This window comes from Neolamprologus brichardi, chromosome 12 (assembly GCF_056152115.1).
Source record: "Neolamprologus brichardi isolate AB-2024 chromosome 12, ASM5615211v1, whole genome shotgun sequence".
Classification (NCBI taxonomy): Eukaryota; Metazoa; Chordata; class Actinopteri; order Cichliformes; family Cichlidae; genus Neolamprologus; species Neolamprologus brichardi.
In genome coordinates, this window is record NC_142115.1 from 32,588,079 (window position 1) to 32,601,142 (window position 13,064).

The window sequence follows — 13,064 nt, forward strand, 5'->3', positions numbered from 1 at the left end:
TGGCAAATTCAAATGTAATTCATTACTTGTTGTGCACTTGCAGTACTTAAGACTGACACATAATCTCTAGGTACAACAGTGTGCCTCTGCACCATTTGGGAACTACAACTTCACACAATAAGAAGAAGTATAAGTCAAAGCTACAAATGCACTGCAAAAAACAAAACAAACAAACAAAACAAAGCAAAAAAAAACCCACAATAAAAACATTTTTCTCAGGTTTCATGGGCTTTCTGATCATTCTCACATAATAAAGATATTAGTGTTAAATTAATCCACCCATGAGCTCAATCACTCAATATGTGACTAATGATACCAGGTCTTAGAGACGGTGGATTATCACTGGCTTGTTTTGTCCAGAACATTTTGTTTCCACTTCAAGAAAGTAGTGACATTTCTTAGAAAGAACACTTTTATTTACATTTATTTACAGACTTTTCATGCCTGTCCTTTCTGGGGAAAAGTGTTACAAAATGTGTCAAAAATGTTAAGTTTAATTTGTTATTATTCAGCTCAGTTCAGAGCCAACAATAACACAGAGAAATTATTAAAAGACAACAAACATTATACCAAAAAATAAAACATTGTGAAGGTGACGTTAGAGGGAAAAAATTGAACAATGATGAAATCAGACAGCAATGAGCATCAGGCCAAAAGAAGAACAAATTTGCACTTTTATATGCGATATGAAATAAACAAATAAAATAGGATCCAAAAGATTCAGAAGGATATTTGTTCATTGGAGACCTTTTCAAAATGCAGGGATAATGTGGATGTAAATTTTAATGATCTTGGTATCACGGTCTGAAAAAAGTGAAAATGGATGTCCTAGAATGTTGTGGAAAATATAAAGAAATTCTGGAAATTCATAACTGTACTTAAATACAGCACCACAGGACATTACGAGCCCTCTTGTGCTCGAGGTGCTGATCTGCCTTTCTCTCCGTCTCCCTGCTACAACTCTCCGTGGGCACGTATGGGCAGAAAAACCTGCTTACCTCCTCCCAGGAGTAGCTGTGGCCACCTGAACTCCAGCTGTCTCTCATCACTTTCAGCTGCAGTATTTAAACCCGGCTCTCCTTGTCGTTCACTCCCAGTTTGTTATACTATGCTGTTGGTAGTCAGTGTTGGGAAGGTTACTTTTAAAATGTATTCCATTATAGAATACAGATTACAGAATACATGCCCCAAAATGTATTCTGTAACGTATTCCGTTACGTTACTCAATGAGAGTAACGTATTCTGAATACTTTGGATTACTTAATATATTATCATGCTGTTTACAACTACATGAATGTACTATTGCTGTGATTTATTACTGTTACTGAAGGTCCGCGGCTCCGAACCGTAGTAAAGGGACCTCTGGCTAATATGTCGGGTTCTGTGTCGGGCTCGTTGCTGAAAACTAGCTTTACTTTGTTGTCTGGGTCAACTTTGCTAGCGAGAGACAGACAGAGGCATTGAAAGGCTGCTCCAACAGAGCTTAATGTTTTGAAGTAAAACACGAACACGGTGTACAGTCGAGTCTTAATAGCTTACTTACAACTGGGCTCGTCAGGCTCTCTTCTTGGCTGCAGTGGTTATTATTATATTTACATGCTTCCAGCTCCCGTTTTTGCTCGATGACAGCTCTTACTTTTCCTTTTTCTCCCTCCCTCGCTCACAGACACATAACGGGTATGGCAGTCCATTCTCCCTGCAGCACGGACTACACTGCCCACCAGGCTACATTCTTTAGAGCTATACCTGTAGCATTCTGCCTATTAGCTTAGCACAACAACAACAAAAAGGCCTCTCTCACCCAGGAAACACGCAGAGAGAGAGCGTCAACCTGTAACCATGGCAACCGTAACGCTGCCACCTGGAACAACAGAACGTAGCTGTCAAACAAAACCCAAACAGTCCTGACCCGCGACAATATGAAACAGGGAAGTACCGCTGTGTAATCCGTTTATTTCAACAAAGTAACTGTATTCTAAATACCACCTTTTTAAACGGTAACTGTAACGGAATACAGTTACTCATATTTTGGATTTTAAATACGTAACGGCGGTACATGTATTCCGTTACTCCCCAACACTGTTGGTAGTATCACTTGGGCTCCCATTTCCAGTCTTACTTACCTTTGCTTGTAGCTTAGATTTATTCCTGGAGGGCCAGCTGATTGCTTGGGGAGAAGGCTGGCTCTAAGCCCATCTATAAGAACTATTGGTGAATAGTGGGAAAAGTTGGAGAGTGGAGCCTGGGGAGATATTTACTATTAAACCTGAGAGTCAAGTTTTATGGAGATTTGGACTTTTGTGTTGAGCTCCAGGCTAATTAACCTGGGAGAGGAGCAAAGTCTGATTTGAAGGTCTGGCTGAACTACTTTGGTTATCTTGCTTCTCGAGTGATTTGATTCTTTTACTTCTAAATGAATAATCTGAGTGTGGATCCTTGCAGATTTATCCTGTGGAAGAGATTGAGCCAGACCCCTGAGAGTTTGTTTTTGCATCATTCTCACTTGTTCTGTTTGCAATTTCCTCATTAAAATCTGTAACCTTTTCAGAGCATCTGCCTTCAATCTTTTGGTTAAAAAAAAGGGTAACACATGTATTTCAAGAAGCATCCACTGCCTGACACTGTTTTGAAAGATGTTTTGTTTCACTTTCATTTGGACCTGATAATGGGCAAAAAAATAATGAAACACCGTGACTCGGTTTGGGTTTGTCGTGTAAAGAGAAAAGAAAAAGTGTCTCGGTGTATTTGAGATCTGTCCGCAAAGGTCAGCCCTGTTAGCAATGTAATAAGATCCTCACTATTAGACTGTGAGCCACCACACATCCGAAGCAACGCGTTTCATCATTTCAGAGTCATTACACCTCTGAGTCAGACATAAGTAAACAAAAGTTCAGAAGTATCTGTGATTTTTTTTTTTTTAATAACTGGCTTTCTGTTCCTGTCACCCAGAGAGGTGATTGATCCTCTGCCGTCTCATCACTCGTCTCTTCCATGTAATTTGCAGTTCAAAAGATATTATCTGACGCTTCAGCCTGTGGGAACTGCAAAAGAAATAATGAGATGAGCACGACAATGAGGTGTTGTCGTGATACAAAACATAAAAACTAGCTTGTCATAAGGTATTATAGAAAAATAAATAAGCACTGCAAAAAAATGAGGTTTTTAATGATTGGGTAAAGACTTAGCGTTCTCTGTTTATTTGGAAACATAAGGCTAGAATAGACATTAAAAAATGGACAATAGGCATTACTTCTCAGTATAATGCATATTGTTTATTTTGTACATTATGGTACCTATTATTGTCAAAAAGAAGAAGAAAGTAGCATAAAATCATATGATTGTGCAGTTAGATCCACCCCTTGATCTTCATGTCTGGCATAAACACACCAGGATGACATCAAGACAGCGATAACTCAAGGCTTCCCATTGAGACCTAAGCTGGGTTAAGTTCATCTAAGTATATGGAAACAGCTATCCTTAAGCAGCCCTATGAAAAACTACGGGGTTATGGTCACAGTCATCAGTCAGAATGGCCGAGTATTTCCAGTTTGCCAGTCCAACTCTCACCAAGAAAACAAAAAGCATCTTCTCCAGAATGTTGGATGATTTCAATAAACTAGTGTATTTGTCATGGTTTGTGCAGGGAGGCGTTCCCAGGTATTGACATGAACCCCAAATGCAGTGAGGAACATGCGGAAAATGCATAACTCAAGCTCAATCAGGTCCCAAACCTCCAGACTCATGAGTAACACCTCGGACCAAGTTTTTTTTTCTTTTCACTACTTCTAAGCACTGTACATCGTGTTCTCTATTGTGTGCCTTTTTCTTATTTTGGAATATATTTCTCCTATTTTGCATGTATCCCTCTTAATTGTTGAGCACCCATAATTTTGTTGTAGATGTACAATGACAACAAAGGGCTATTGAGTTCTATTCTATTCTGTATTCTTAGATAGAGGTTTGCCCTCAGATTGTCACAAAATATAGGCTTGATCAGGAATCAGAGTCGTGACTGAGAACTCAACTAATACTCTAGTATGGGAGAAAGAAAAATGGCAAATATTTAGATAGTGATTGGGAAAATTAGGGAAAGGTAAGATGGTTTATGGTGGACAGAGGACTTGGAACAGAAGTCTGAGGACATCTAGTGGATGAATGGGGTATGACAGGAAGCAGGAGCGAGGCAGATCAGAGTAACTGATGGTCTTGTAAGCAAAAGACCAAAAAGATGCCATAGTTGACCTTGTGTCACAAAACAATATTAGATATTTTCTTTTTATATTCTCTAGGAAAGTTTTTGCTCTCATGAGAGGTGTGTGCTCTCCCCAGCTGAGCTGAAAACTGCCAATCACTGTATGAGGTTTACTTAACAACTGGATCCCTTTTGAAACTCTCACTTCTTCTGTAATTAATACGTGACTACATTTTTATTTTTATTCAGAAATTCCACTTTAGTAGAACTAAACTAAACTAGTTAGAACTAAGATGCAGAGTAACTTGAAATAAATAAATAGGAGATATCACCAAAGACAACTTATACAGAACTTGCATTTACAAATTTGCAAGTAACTGCAAACTTTGTAGAAAGCTGATCACATCATGAGCCAAACTGAGACCATTACAGTTAAATGATATGGGGAAGCGGGATGTTATCTAATATAGTATTGTTCTTGAGAATAAATAGTTCATTTACAATTATATTCTACATCAGCCTGATTTGTATATGTGTGCTCACTTAAATAACCTTATATCTTCAATTTTAGAGACAAAGAGAGAGTAATCAAAATATTTACAAATATGATAATATCCAGTTTTGATTGCTGAAGCAGTAGTGTGAAAGTAGTGTGTGGGTGTATATCAACTAGCATCTATTGTGTGAATCTCCAGTTCTACCATGTATTCAAGGGGCTATTGGGTTGAGATGTGATGACTTTGTGTACATTAAATGATTAAATTGTCATGATGAAGAAACCGGTACGAGATGATCGGAGCTTTGTGAGATGGTTCATTAACCTGTTGGAAGGAGCCATATGAAGATGGGCATGCTGCGATCTTAAAGAACGTGGTGGGCATCAATACTCGTGGCGTAGCGTTTACATGATGCTTGCAGAAGCATTATTGTGATCATCAGACCAGGCAACATTTTTCCATTCTTCTATTGTTCACTTGGGACACAGTGGGACAAAGGAAACTGCCACTTTTCTCTTTTTTTAACCATTTCCTGTAAACCCTGCAGATGGTTGTGCAGGAAAATTCCAGCAGATCAGAAATTTCTTAAATATTGAAATGAGCCAATCTGGAACCAGCAACAACGTTCAAAGTTGAATTCGCTTTCTTCTCCATTCTGATGCTCAGTTAAGCAGGTTATCTTCTCCATGTCTGTATGCTTAAATACATCAAGTTGCTGATGTGTGATTATATATTTGAGATAACAAACAGTGGAACAGGGGTTCCTATCAAAGTGGGAAGTGATTGCATCACTATTAAATGCAATCACTGCCCACTTTTTTTTAAATGGAACTTAAGGCAGGTTTAAATATCTGATCACATGTCGTAAAACCCTCTATTTTAGTGAAGCATAACAATCATGCAATTAAAACAACTGTCAGTAAATTTTACAAGAATGTTAAGAGAACTGATGGTATATAAATTGAAATAGACGATTTGTCGTTTTTAAAAAACTTTCCCATGTTTTCCGTTCAGGGTATTTTCAATGTGGAGATATATTTAGCTGTAGGATAAATTATTATTAATGTCAATGTAAAAAAAGAACAGGCTTATTTAGTGTACGGAGTAACTGATAATAGTAGGGGATCACCCTCCTGACATAAAAGCCTGAACCTGTGTTAAGACCACTTGAAATTTCTAACATGAGTAAGATCTCAGAAGCGTAAGCTACTGTATAGTTTAGTTTTAATTGGATTTTATATTAACATTAATTTTCTGAAATTCTTTTTATGCAGAAAGCTTTTATCTGGTGCTGCTGTTTTGAGTCATTAGACCACCAAGTCTTGTTTTTAACCATTCTGGAGTTTCCAAAATACGACTATAAGTCAATGTGAAAGCATATTTGGAGTTATGCTCATGATTTGCAGCGTCACATGTAATGTTCGTCTCTATAAATGAGTTTATGTTTCAAACCAAGTCAGAGATAACATGCCAATGGTGTTTATTCAAAGATAAAATAGGCAAAGTCATTTCCCTGAATACAGCTTAAAAAAAAAAGAAAAAGGAAGGCTCCAAAATCTGAACGTTAAAAATGAAATGGACTTTTAGAAGGGGAATATAAATATATTTTTAGTATGCCTATATATTTTGGTAGTGTAGACAAATGTTTTCAGCGCTGATTACTCATCCTCTACTTTTTTTCCCAAAGTATCAGAGTACTGAATGTACCCAGTGGTGATATGTAGCTGACAAATGGCAGGACTTGTGTTCCACAGTGAGGCAACAAGTTTACAATCAGTGTTTCCCAATTAGCTGAGGATTACACTGTTAATACGTAGTTTCAAGTTTAACACATTTTTTCAACTGCTGTAAACATTAAGACAAAACACTGTAGCAGGCGGTTACAACACGTTATTTCATTTTGATGTAAGAAAAAAAAAAGTAACTTTTAATACATCACTATTCTTGTGCAGTTCAATTTTTTTTTTTTTACAGTAAGTCAAAAGGAAAAAAAGCACCATCTTACCATTTAGCTGTTATCCAATTTACTTTCAAAAAAGAAATTCTCCTTAAAAATGTGTCATAGTAAATATCATAACTTCAGAGAAAATAACCACAAAACAAGATCTTTTATATAAAAAACAGTTTAACAATTTGTTTTTTCAGTATAAAACATTACACAGAGCCAGGCCAATCAAACAAATTCACTGCCACCATTTCAAATAATCATTAACTCCCCAGTCAAACACTCTACATTAACATACAAAGGGTTTACTGTCTTTAAGGGGTTTTCTGTACTTTTTATCTAGTTATTGGTAAATATAACAAACACAAAGGCTAACAATCACTCTTCGTTTGCTATAATATTAATAATAAAAAAGAACAAAGGTGAACTCCTGGTCCGTTCAAAGCCCAAGCCCCCAAATTTCTGGTCAACATGGCATCTATGCAGTCTTCTGCTGGCCCTTCTTCCCAATGAGGGATTTGTGAATGTGGGGAATGACACCTGAAAGCAAAAGGAAATGTACATGAGATTTACATATATAATCTGCAAATAGAATACAATCTATACACAAATGGTTTATATAAGATATCGATTAATCAGTCCAGAAAACTGCCAGCTCACCTCCTCCAGCAATGGTTGCCTTGATAAGGGAGTCCAACTCCTCGTCACCACGAATTGCCAGCTGCAAGTGGCGAGGAGTGATACGCTTCACTTTCAAGTCTTTGGAGGCGTTACCCGCCAACTCTAGTACCTGGAAAAAACAAAGAAACAAGGATTCGTATCAACAGAAAAATTAGCTACAGTGAAAACAACCAAAGCTGACATTAAGTAACACTGTTAATCACAACAAAGTTAAAAATGGAGGGAATGGGAAGTCTTACTTCAGCAGTGAGGTACTCAAGTATGGCAGCACTGTAAACAGCTGCTGTGGCTCCTACACGACCGTGGCTGGTTGTGCGAGTCTTCAAGTGCCTGTGGATACGACCCACTGGGAACTGTCAGGAAACAGAAGTAAGATAGTGGTCCATTTTTTTTTTCTCTAAGCAAACGTCCTGTGGCATTTAACACCTGCAGCAAAGCCACAAACTGCACCACGACAAATGATTGACATTTACCTGCAGCCCAGCTCTCTGGGAGCGCGACACTGCTTTCGCCTTGGCTTTGCCACTGTCTTTTCCTGCTTTGCCACCAGCCTGCATTGAGTGATTAAACGGAAAAGAAGAAGATGAAATCAGAAAGTGGGAGCAAATGTGAAACGAATACGCCTGACTTGTATTAAATGAAAAATAAAAGACTTAATGTGACATAGCAAAATCGAATCTGAATAAATTAGAGAGTCACCGCTGAGCTCTTCGTGTTATTGTTCTAGTAGTTTACGTTACGCCCGGTTCAACAGTTGTCGCTTTCCCGCCAATTAAAAATAAAACAGAAATGAAAAGTAGCAACGTTAACCGGCCCTGGAAACAGCAAGTATACACCCTAAAGATAAAATAACCGATTTAATAGAGACAATAACGACTCCGTTCCTTAAAAAATACGAGAACCTGTCAGCAGGTTGCTGGCAGTGACCCCGCGACAAACAAAACAGACGCGCCACCTTAAGACCGTCAGCGGTCAAGTTTTCATTCAGAGATTTTGACAAAGAAAGTTGGACTTACAAAGTCACCTGAACTCAAATAAAACACAAAGTCGTCTTTACTAATTTGCACCACCTGCAGACTTATTTTAAAGGAATTATTCAGCAGCTAACAGTTAACCAGCCGTTAAGCCAACGAACTAGCTAAAGTTAGCTTGCAGTTACTGCTAAAGCACCATCCACAGGCTACACCTACTCAAAGAGCAGTTTATTCTCCTAAATGAGCGACCCACCTCCAATAATTTGCAAATATACCCAAAACAACTCGCAACAAACACTCAAAGCTTAAAAGCAGTCTACTTTTAGCCGAAAATCCACACGAATCGAACTTCTTACGGTAACGATAATGCTAATGGTTTAGCTGTCAGTTAGCTTCTTAGCAAGCTTGTTAACCACACACATTCTGCGCGGATTTCCCCAGTTCAAATTCAAAGCAGGACTTTCTACAACTGCACAGTTATTCAAGCAAAAAAAACCCGCAATATCTTCTATAACACGTTGAGCATTAGCCCGAGTTCACATACCATTTTTCCCGACGCGTTATTTTATTGTAGCGCTGAGTAGATTCCAAACAGTTTCGGCTCCCGAAAGCAAAGAAACAATAAACCTTTTCGCAAATCGTTTGCATGCAACCCCTCGTGGGAGCCGAGAGAGCCAATAGGAGAGTGCGTTGTTACTTCGAATCTCAGTCTAAACCAATAGCCTTGCCCTTTGCAGAAATTCCACCCATCCCCCACCCTAAGCTCGTCGTGCCTGTCTTTGCGCACGAAACCACGAAGTAGGCGGGACTGTGTGTTTGTGTGTAGTGTCCTTCCAGGGACATCCATCCTAAAACCGTACAAAATACATAACAAAGCGGGCTATAGCTGGGATTAATTCAGTGAAATTCATGAAATTCAGTGCAAGGACACGAATTACGTCTTCAAACATGTATATTATTGCACTGGCGTCATACATGAATTAGTTATGGCTGTAAAATGATCTCTAAATGACATGTACTCCACTGAACATATGCTACAAATAATCGATAAGCAGTTATGGATCGCAAATACAGTATCTCCTCGAATGTCATCTGGAAAGCCGTTACGTTGTCTTGACGGGCATTAGAAATAGCGAATGAAAACTTGGGCTCTTCGTCTGATGTTTTGAGTGACAGGCACAACAGCCAACCGGAGCTCAGCAGTCAGCGTCCGGTTGCCTCCGTGAGCTCGGTAACAAGGGGGGTGGGGGTCAAAGATACGCAGAGAAAACGGGCTGCTGGTGGCGAAGATGGCGGATGGGGATAGTGGTAGTGAGCGCGGTGGCAGCAGCGGTGGCGGAGGGGGTGGAGGCGGCGGGTTTCAGCATTACCAGCGGGAACCGGAGACCCAGGAACTGGCGTCGAAGCGGCTGGACATTCAGAATAAACGTTTCTACCTTGACGTAAAGCAGAACGCCAAAGGCCGGTTCATCAAAATCGCCGAGGTCGGAGCTGGCGGCTCCAAAAGTCGGCTGACCCTCTCTATGTCAGTTGCGGCGGAGTTCCGTGACTACCTGGGGGATTTCATAGAGCACTACGCCCAACTTGGGCCTAGTACTCCGGAGCAGATTGCTCAGTCCTCCGGTGGGGATGACACCGGGCCTAGACGGGCCTTGAAGAGCGAGTTCCTGGTGCGTGAGAACCGAAAATACTACCTCGACCTAAAGGAGAACCAGCGGGGTCGGTTTCTCCGGATCCGACAGACCGTCAATAGAGGCCCTGGTTTCGGAGTCGGAGTGGGTGGCATTCCCGGTGCTGGCCTGCAGGCTGGACAAACCATCGCACTCCCGGCCCAAGGCTTAATAGAGTTCCGTGACGCCTTGGCCAAGTTAATAGACGACTACGGGGGAGATGAGGAAGAGCTTGCCGGTGGCGGAGGGGCCGGGGGCTACAGCGAGCTTCCGGAGGGCACCTCAATCATGGTGGACTCCAAGCGGTTCTTCTTTGACGTTGGATCCAACAAGTATGGAGTTTTCTTGCGGGTGAGCGAAGTAAAGCCCAGTTACAGAAACTCTATAACAATCCCCTTCAAGGCGTGGAGCAAGTTCGGGGGAGCGTTCAGCCGCTACGCCGAGGAAATGAAAGAGATCCAGGAGAGGCACCGGGATAAGATGTACGAGAGGAGAGCCGGAGAGGAGTCGGAGGGAGACGATGTGGACGACGATTGATGCAGAGAGGAGTGGTGGCTATTTGTGATGGAGCTGACAACATGATGCAAAGCCTGGATATAAACAGAGAAACGGAGAGAGAGGAACGACTATTCTGTGCATGATGAAATGAATCCGGAGTTAAATAATTAAAAAAAAAAAAGTATATTTGACTGAGAAATTACTGTCTATATAAGAGAATAATGTTATAAAGTTTAGGTGGATGTTATAGCTAATTGAGTGCAGACTGCAGTAGTCAGCTCCTGTATGAGATTTCCCCTTTGATTTAAAAAAAAATATATATGAATATATATCTATATATATAAATATAAATATATTGATTGTTCATATGACCTCACATGTAGCCCAGCAAATTAAGTTTGGCAGAGACACAGCAGTAGATTACCGGTACCACTTTCTAGTTGACATCAAATGGTAAGAGCTCACCTGGCGCTGACCTGTAGTCTGTGTGATGATAATAAGGAAGTGTGAAACATGTGACATACCCAAACCAGCAGGCGCAGTGTGCCAGTGAGCCAGAGCACCTGCACCGTTCACCATGGCTGTGTGTGTTTCTTGTCTAAAGTGACCTGTAACGAACGGCTTGCCCAGACAGACCCACAACGCTCAGAGCCACAGTTTCAGCTACATGGGAGTGGGGTGGCACCCTTGACATCGCCGGACATCCTCTCAGCCCAGTGAGGTTCCCTGTAAGGTGATCTGTTACAAGCACACGACTCATTTGGATTCTACAGACAATCCAAATGAGTTCAAATGACCTCCCACCCTTCTTCTCTCCTTGTTTTGCACCCTTCCACTTTCCCTCCTGGGCATTCCTCAGGTGCTGACTTCTTGCTCCGATAGCTGAATTGCGGTGTGGCGTGCTCACACGTGGCTCGTTGTGTCTCAGGGCTGGCAAGTCCCATCGGTATTTTGGGGTATATATCTATATATATCAGCACTACCTGTGCCTGTGCATCATCCTCAAGAGGTTCTGGGTGCAGATCTGGTCAGCCAGTTGCTGCAGCTGAGCCATCTGTGGCAACTGATGATGTCTCCTAAGATGCATGGCCACGTCTGACCCCTGTGACCTTTTTCTCAAAGGGGGACGCAGTGAGCTCAGGCCTGTAGCACTGGTCACGAATTTAAAAAAAGCTTAATATTGCCGGGCTTGAGCTACAGTCTCAAGGGTATTGATCTTGTTGACTCACTTAGGGTTCACCATTTGGATCCTCTAATCTTGAACTCAGACCATTAATGACTGAAGTACTATTCAGTCTGATTGTAACATAAATTAGGTGCTTTTGGAAAACTAAAACCCATAATGGGGTGCTGTACCTAAAGGAACATAAAGAAAAATATATATACTGGAAGAGATTTACTTACTAAAAAAGATCAAGTATAGATAGAATTATTTTTCAAAAGAGATATATTAAAATATGTCTTAGAAATACGAGACATTTAATAGATAATGCTGCCTAAAGTGGCTTATTTAAAACACTAAACTTGGATGCAAATGTCCAGGGTGATATTTCATACCTGCTTTTTTCCTAACATGTCTTTTTTTTTTTCCTTAGAGGAAATTAAAGAGAGTACAACAAATTGATAACAGAGTATGTTATAGCAATTTATAGAAACAACTTCACTGAAGTAGTTTGTCAGCAAACACTCAGCACTCCAGTTCACTTTACAGAGCATCGAGTTGTCCCCTCGTTTCAGTCCACACCTTTTAACCCATGTTTTGTCATGAATTGGCTTTTCCATCAGTTGCCAAATGGCGCAAACATAAACACCTGAAGTCATCGACATTTCGTCTTTAGTGCTCCTTTTTAAAATATGATCATTTTTGCATGCCTGCTCTTACGCGGAGCTGCCTTGTGTTCTTTTCTTTTGCATATTCTGATTGCTGTATAATGGTATTTATCCATATTTTTTTGAGAGCGGTTTAAAGTTTTATTTCTGCATTGCAATAGACAAAAGAAAGTTTACTTCACAGCCTAATTAAAAAAAAAGCCACAACTTTCCCTCATATTTTGGGAAATGTCACTCTCATTGTCCCATTTCCTTTGGTGTGCAAAACCTCTCGTTGAATTTTACTTTACCCACTTCAACACAGCAGAGAAATGCCATATGAAAAAAAAAATAAACACCTGGGAGCAATAGTTTTTTTTTCTTTTCTATTGATATGAGTATACTATATATGATATTACACATGCGATTGAACTACATCCTTCTTCCTGTACTGTGTTACGTGAAATGGCAGCTGTTTCAGTCATGTGTGTTCTGCTGTATTCTACCAAGTTCCTTTCAACGAGAAATAAAAAAAAAAGATTTTTTGCTCAGGAGAGGCGTGGTGTTTTTTTTGTTTTTGTTTTTATTTCCCAAAACAAAAGACAGACAACGAATAACAGACTTACTACCTAAACCCATAAAGTCCCAATAATACAATCAAAAATGCTTTCATTACTATCCAGACTTCAATAATATGTCCTTGTAATGCTGGGTGTGATTGAACGGGAGTCTAAAACTTGATATTAAGTTTAATATAATAAGAAAACCATCAAATATTCAGATTTTTAAGAAGCTGTG

General features: G+C 40.1%; 2 protein-coding genes across 4 annotated transcripts; one reads left to right on the forward strand and one right to left on the reverse strand.

Moving 5' to 3' along the window:
- Positions 1-6,152: 6,152 nt before the first annotated feature.
- h2az2a (H2A.Z variant histone 2a) lies at positions 6,153-8,991 on the reverse strand. 3 transcript variants are annotated; one of them, XM_006797666.3, is made up of 5 exons: positions 8,834-8,991; positions 7,789-7,866; positions 7,555-7,668; positions 7,295-7,424; positions 6,153-7,174 (listed from the first exon to the last, which is right to left on the reverse strand). In XM_006797666.3, the coding sequence occupies exons 1-5, from the start codon at positions 8,834-8,836 to the stop codon at positions 7,113-7,115; spliced, it is 387 nt and encodes a 128-aa protein (XP_006797729.1). In that variant the 5' UTR covers positions 8,837-8,991; the 3' UTR covers positions 6,153-7,112. The 3 variants fall into 3 exon arrangements, with proteins under 3 accessions (XP_006797729.1, XP_087705531.1, XP_087705530.1); XM_087849405.1 differs by having other exon boundaries at positions 8,830-8,952; XM_087849404.1 differs by lacking the exon at positions 8,834-8,991 and having other exon boundaries at positions 7,789-7,872.
- A 511-nt stretch (positions 8,992-9,502) lies between these two features.
- Positions 9,503-12,820, forward strand: LOC102791536 (transcriptional regulator protein Pur-beta). Its single transcript, XM_006797667.3, has one exon. It carries the CDS (start codon positions 9,579-9,581, stop codon positions 10,494-10,496), a length of 918 nt encoding a protein of 305 aa, XP_006797730.1. The 5' UTR covers positions 9,503-9,578; the 3' UTR covers positions 10,497-12,820.
- Positions 12,821-13,064: the final 244 nt, after the last annotated feature.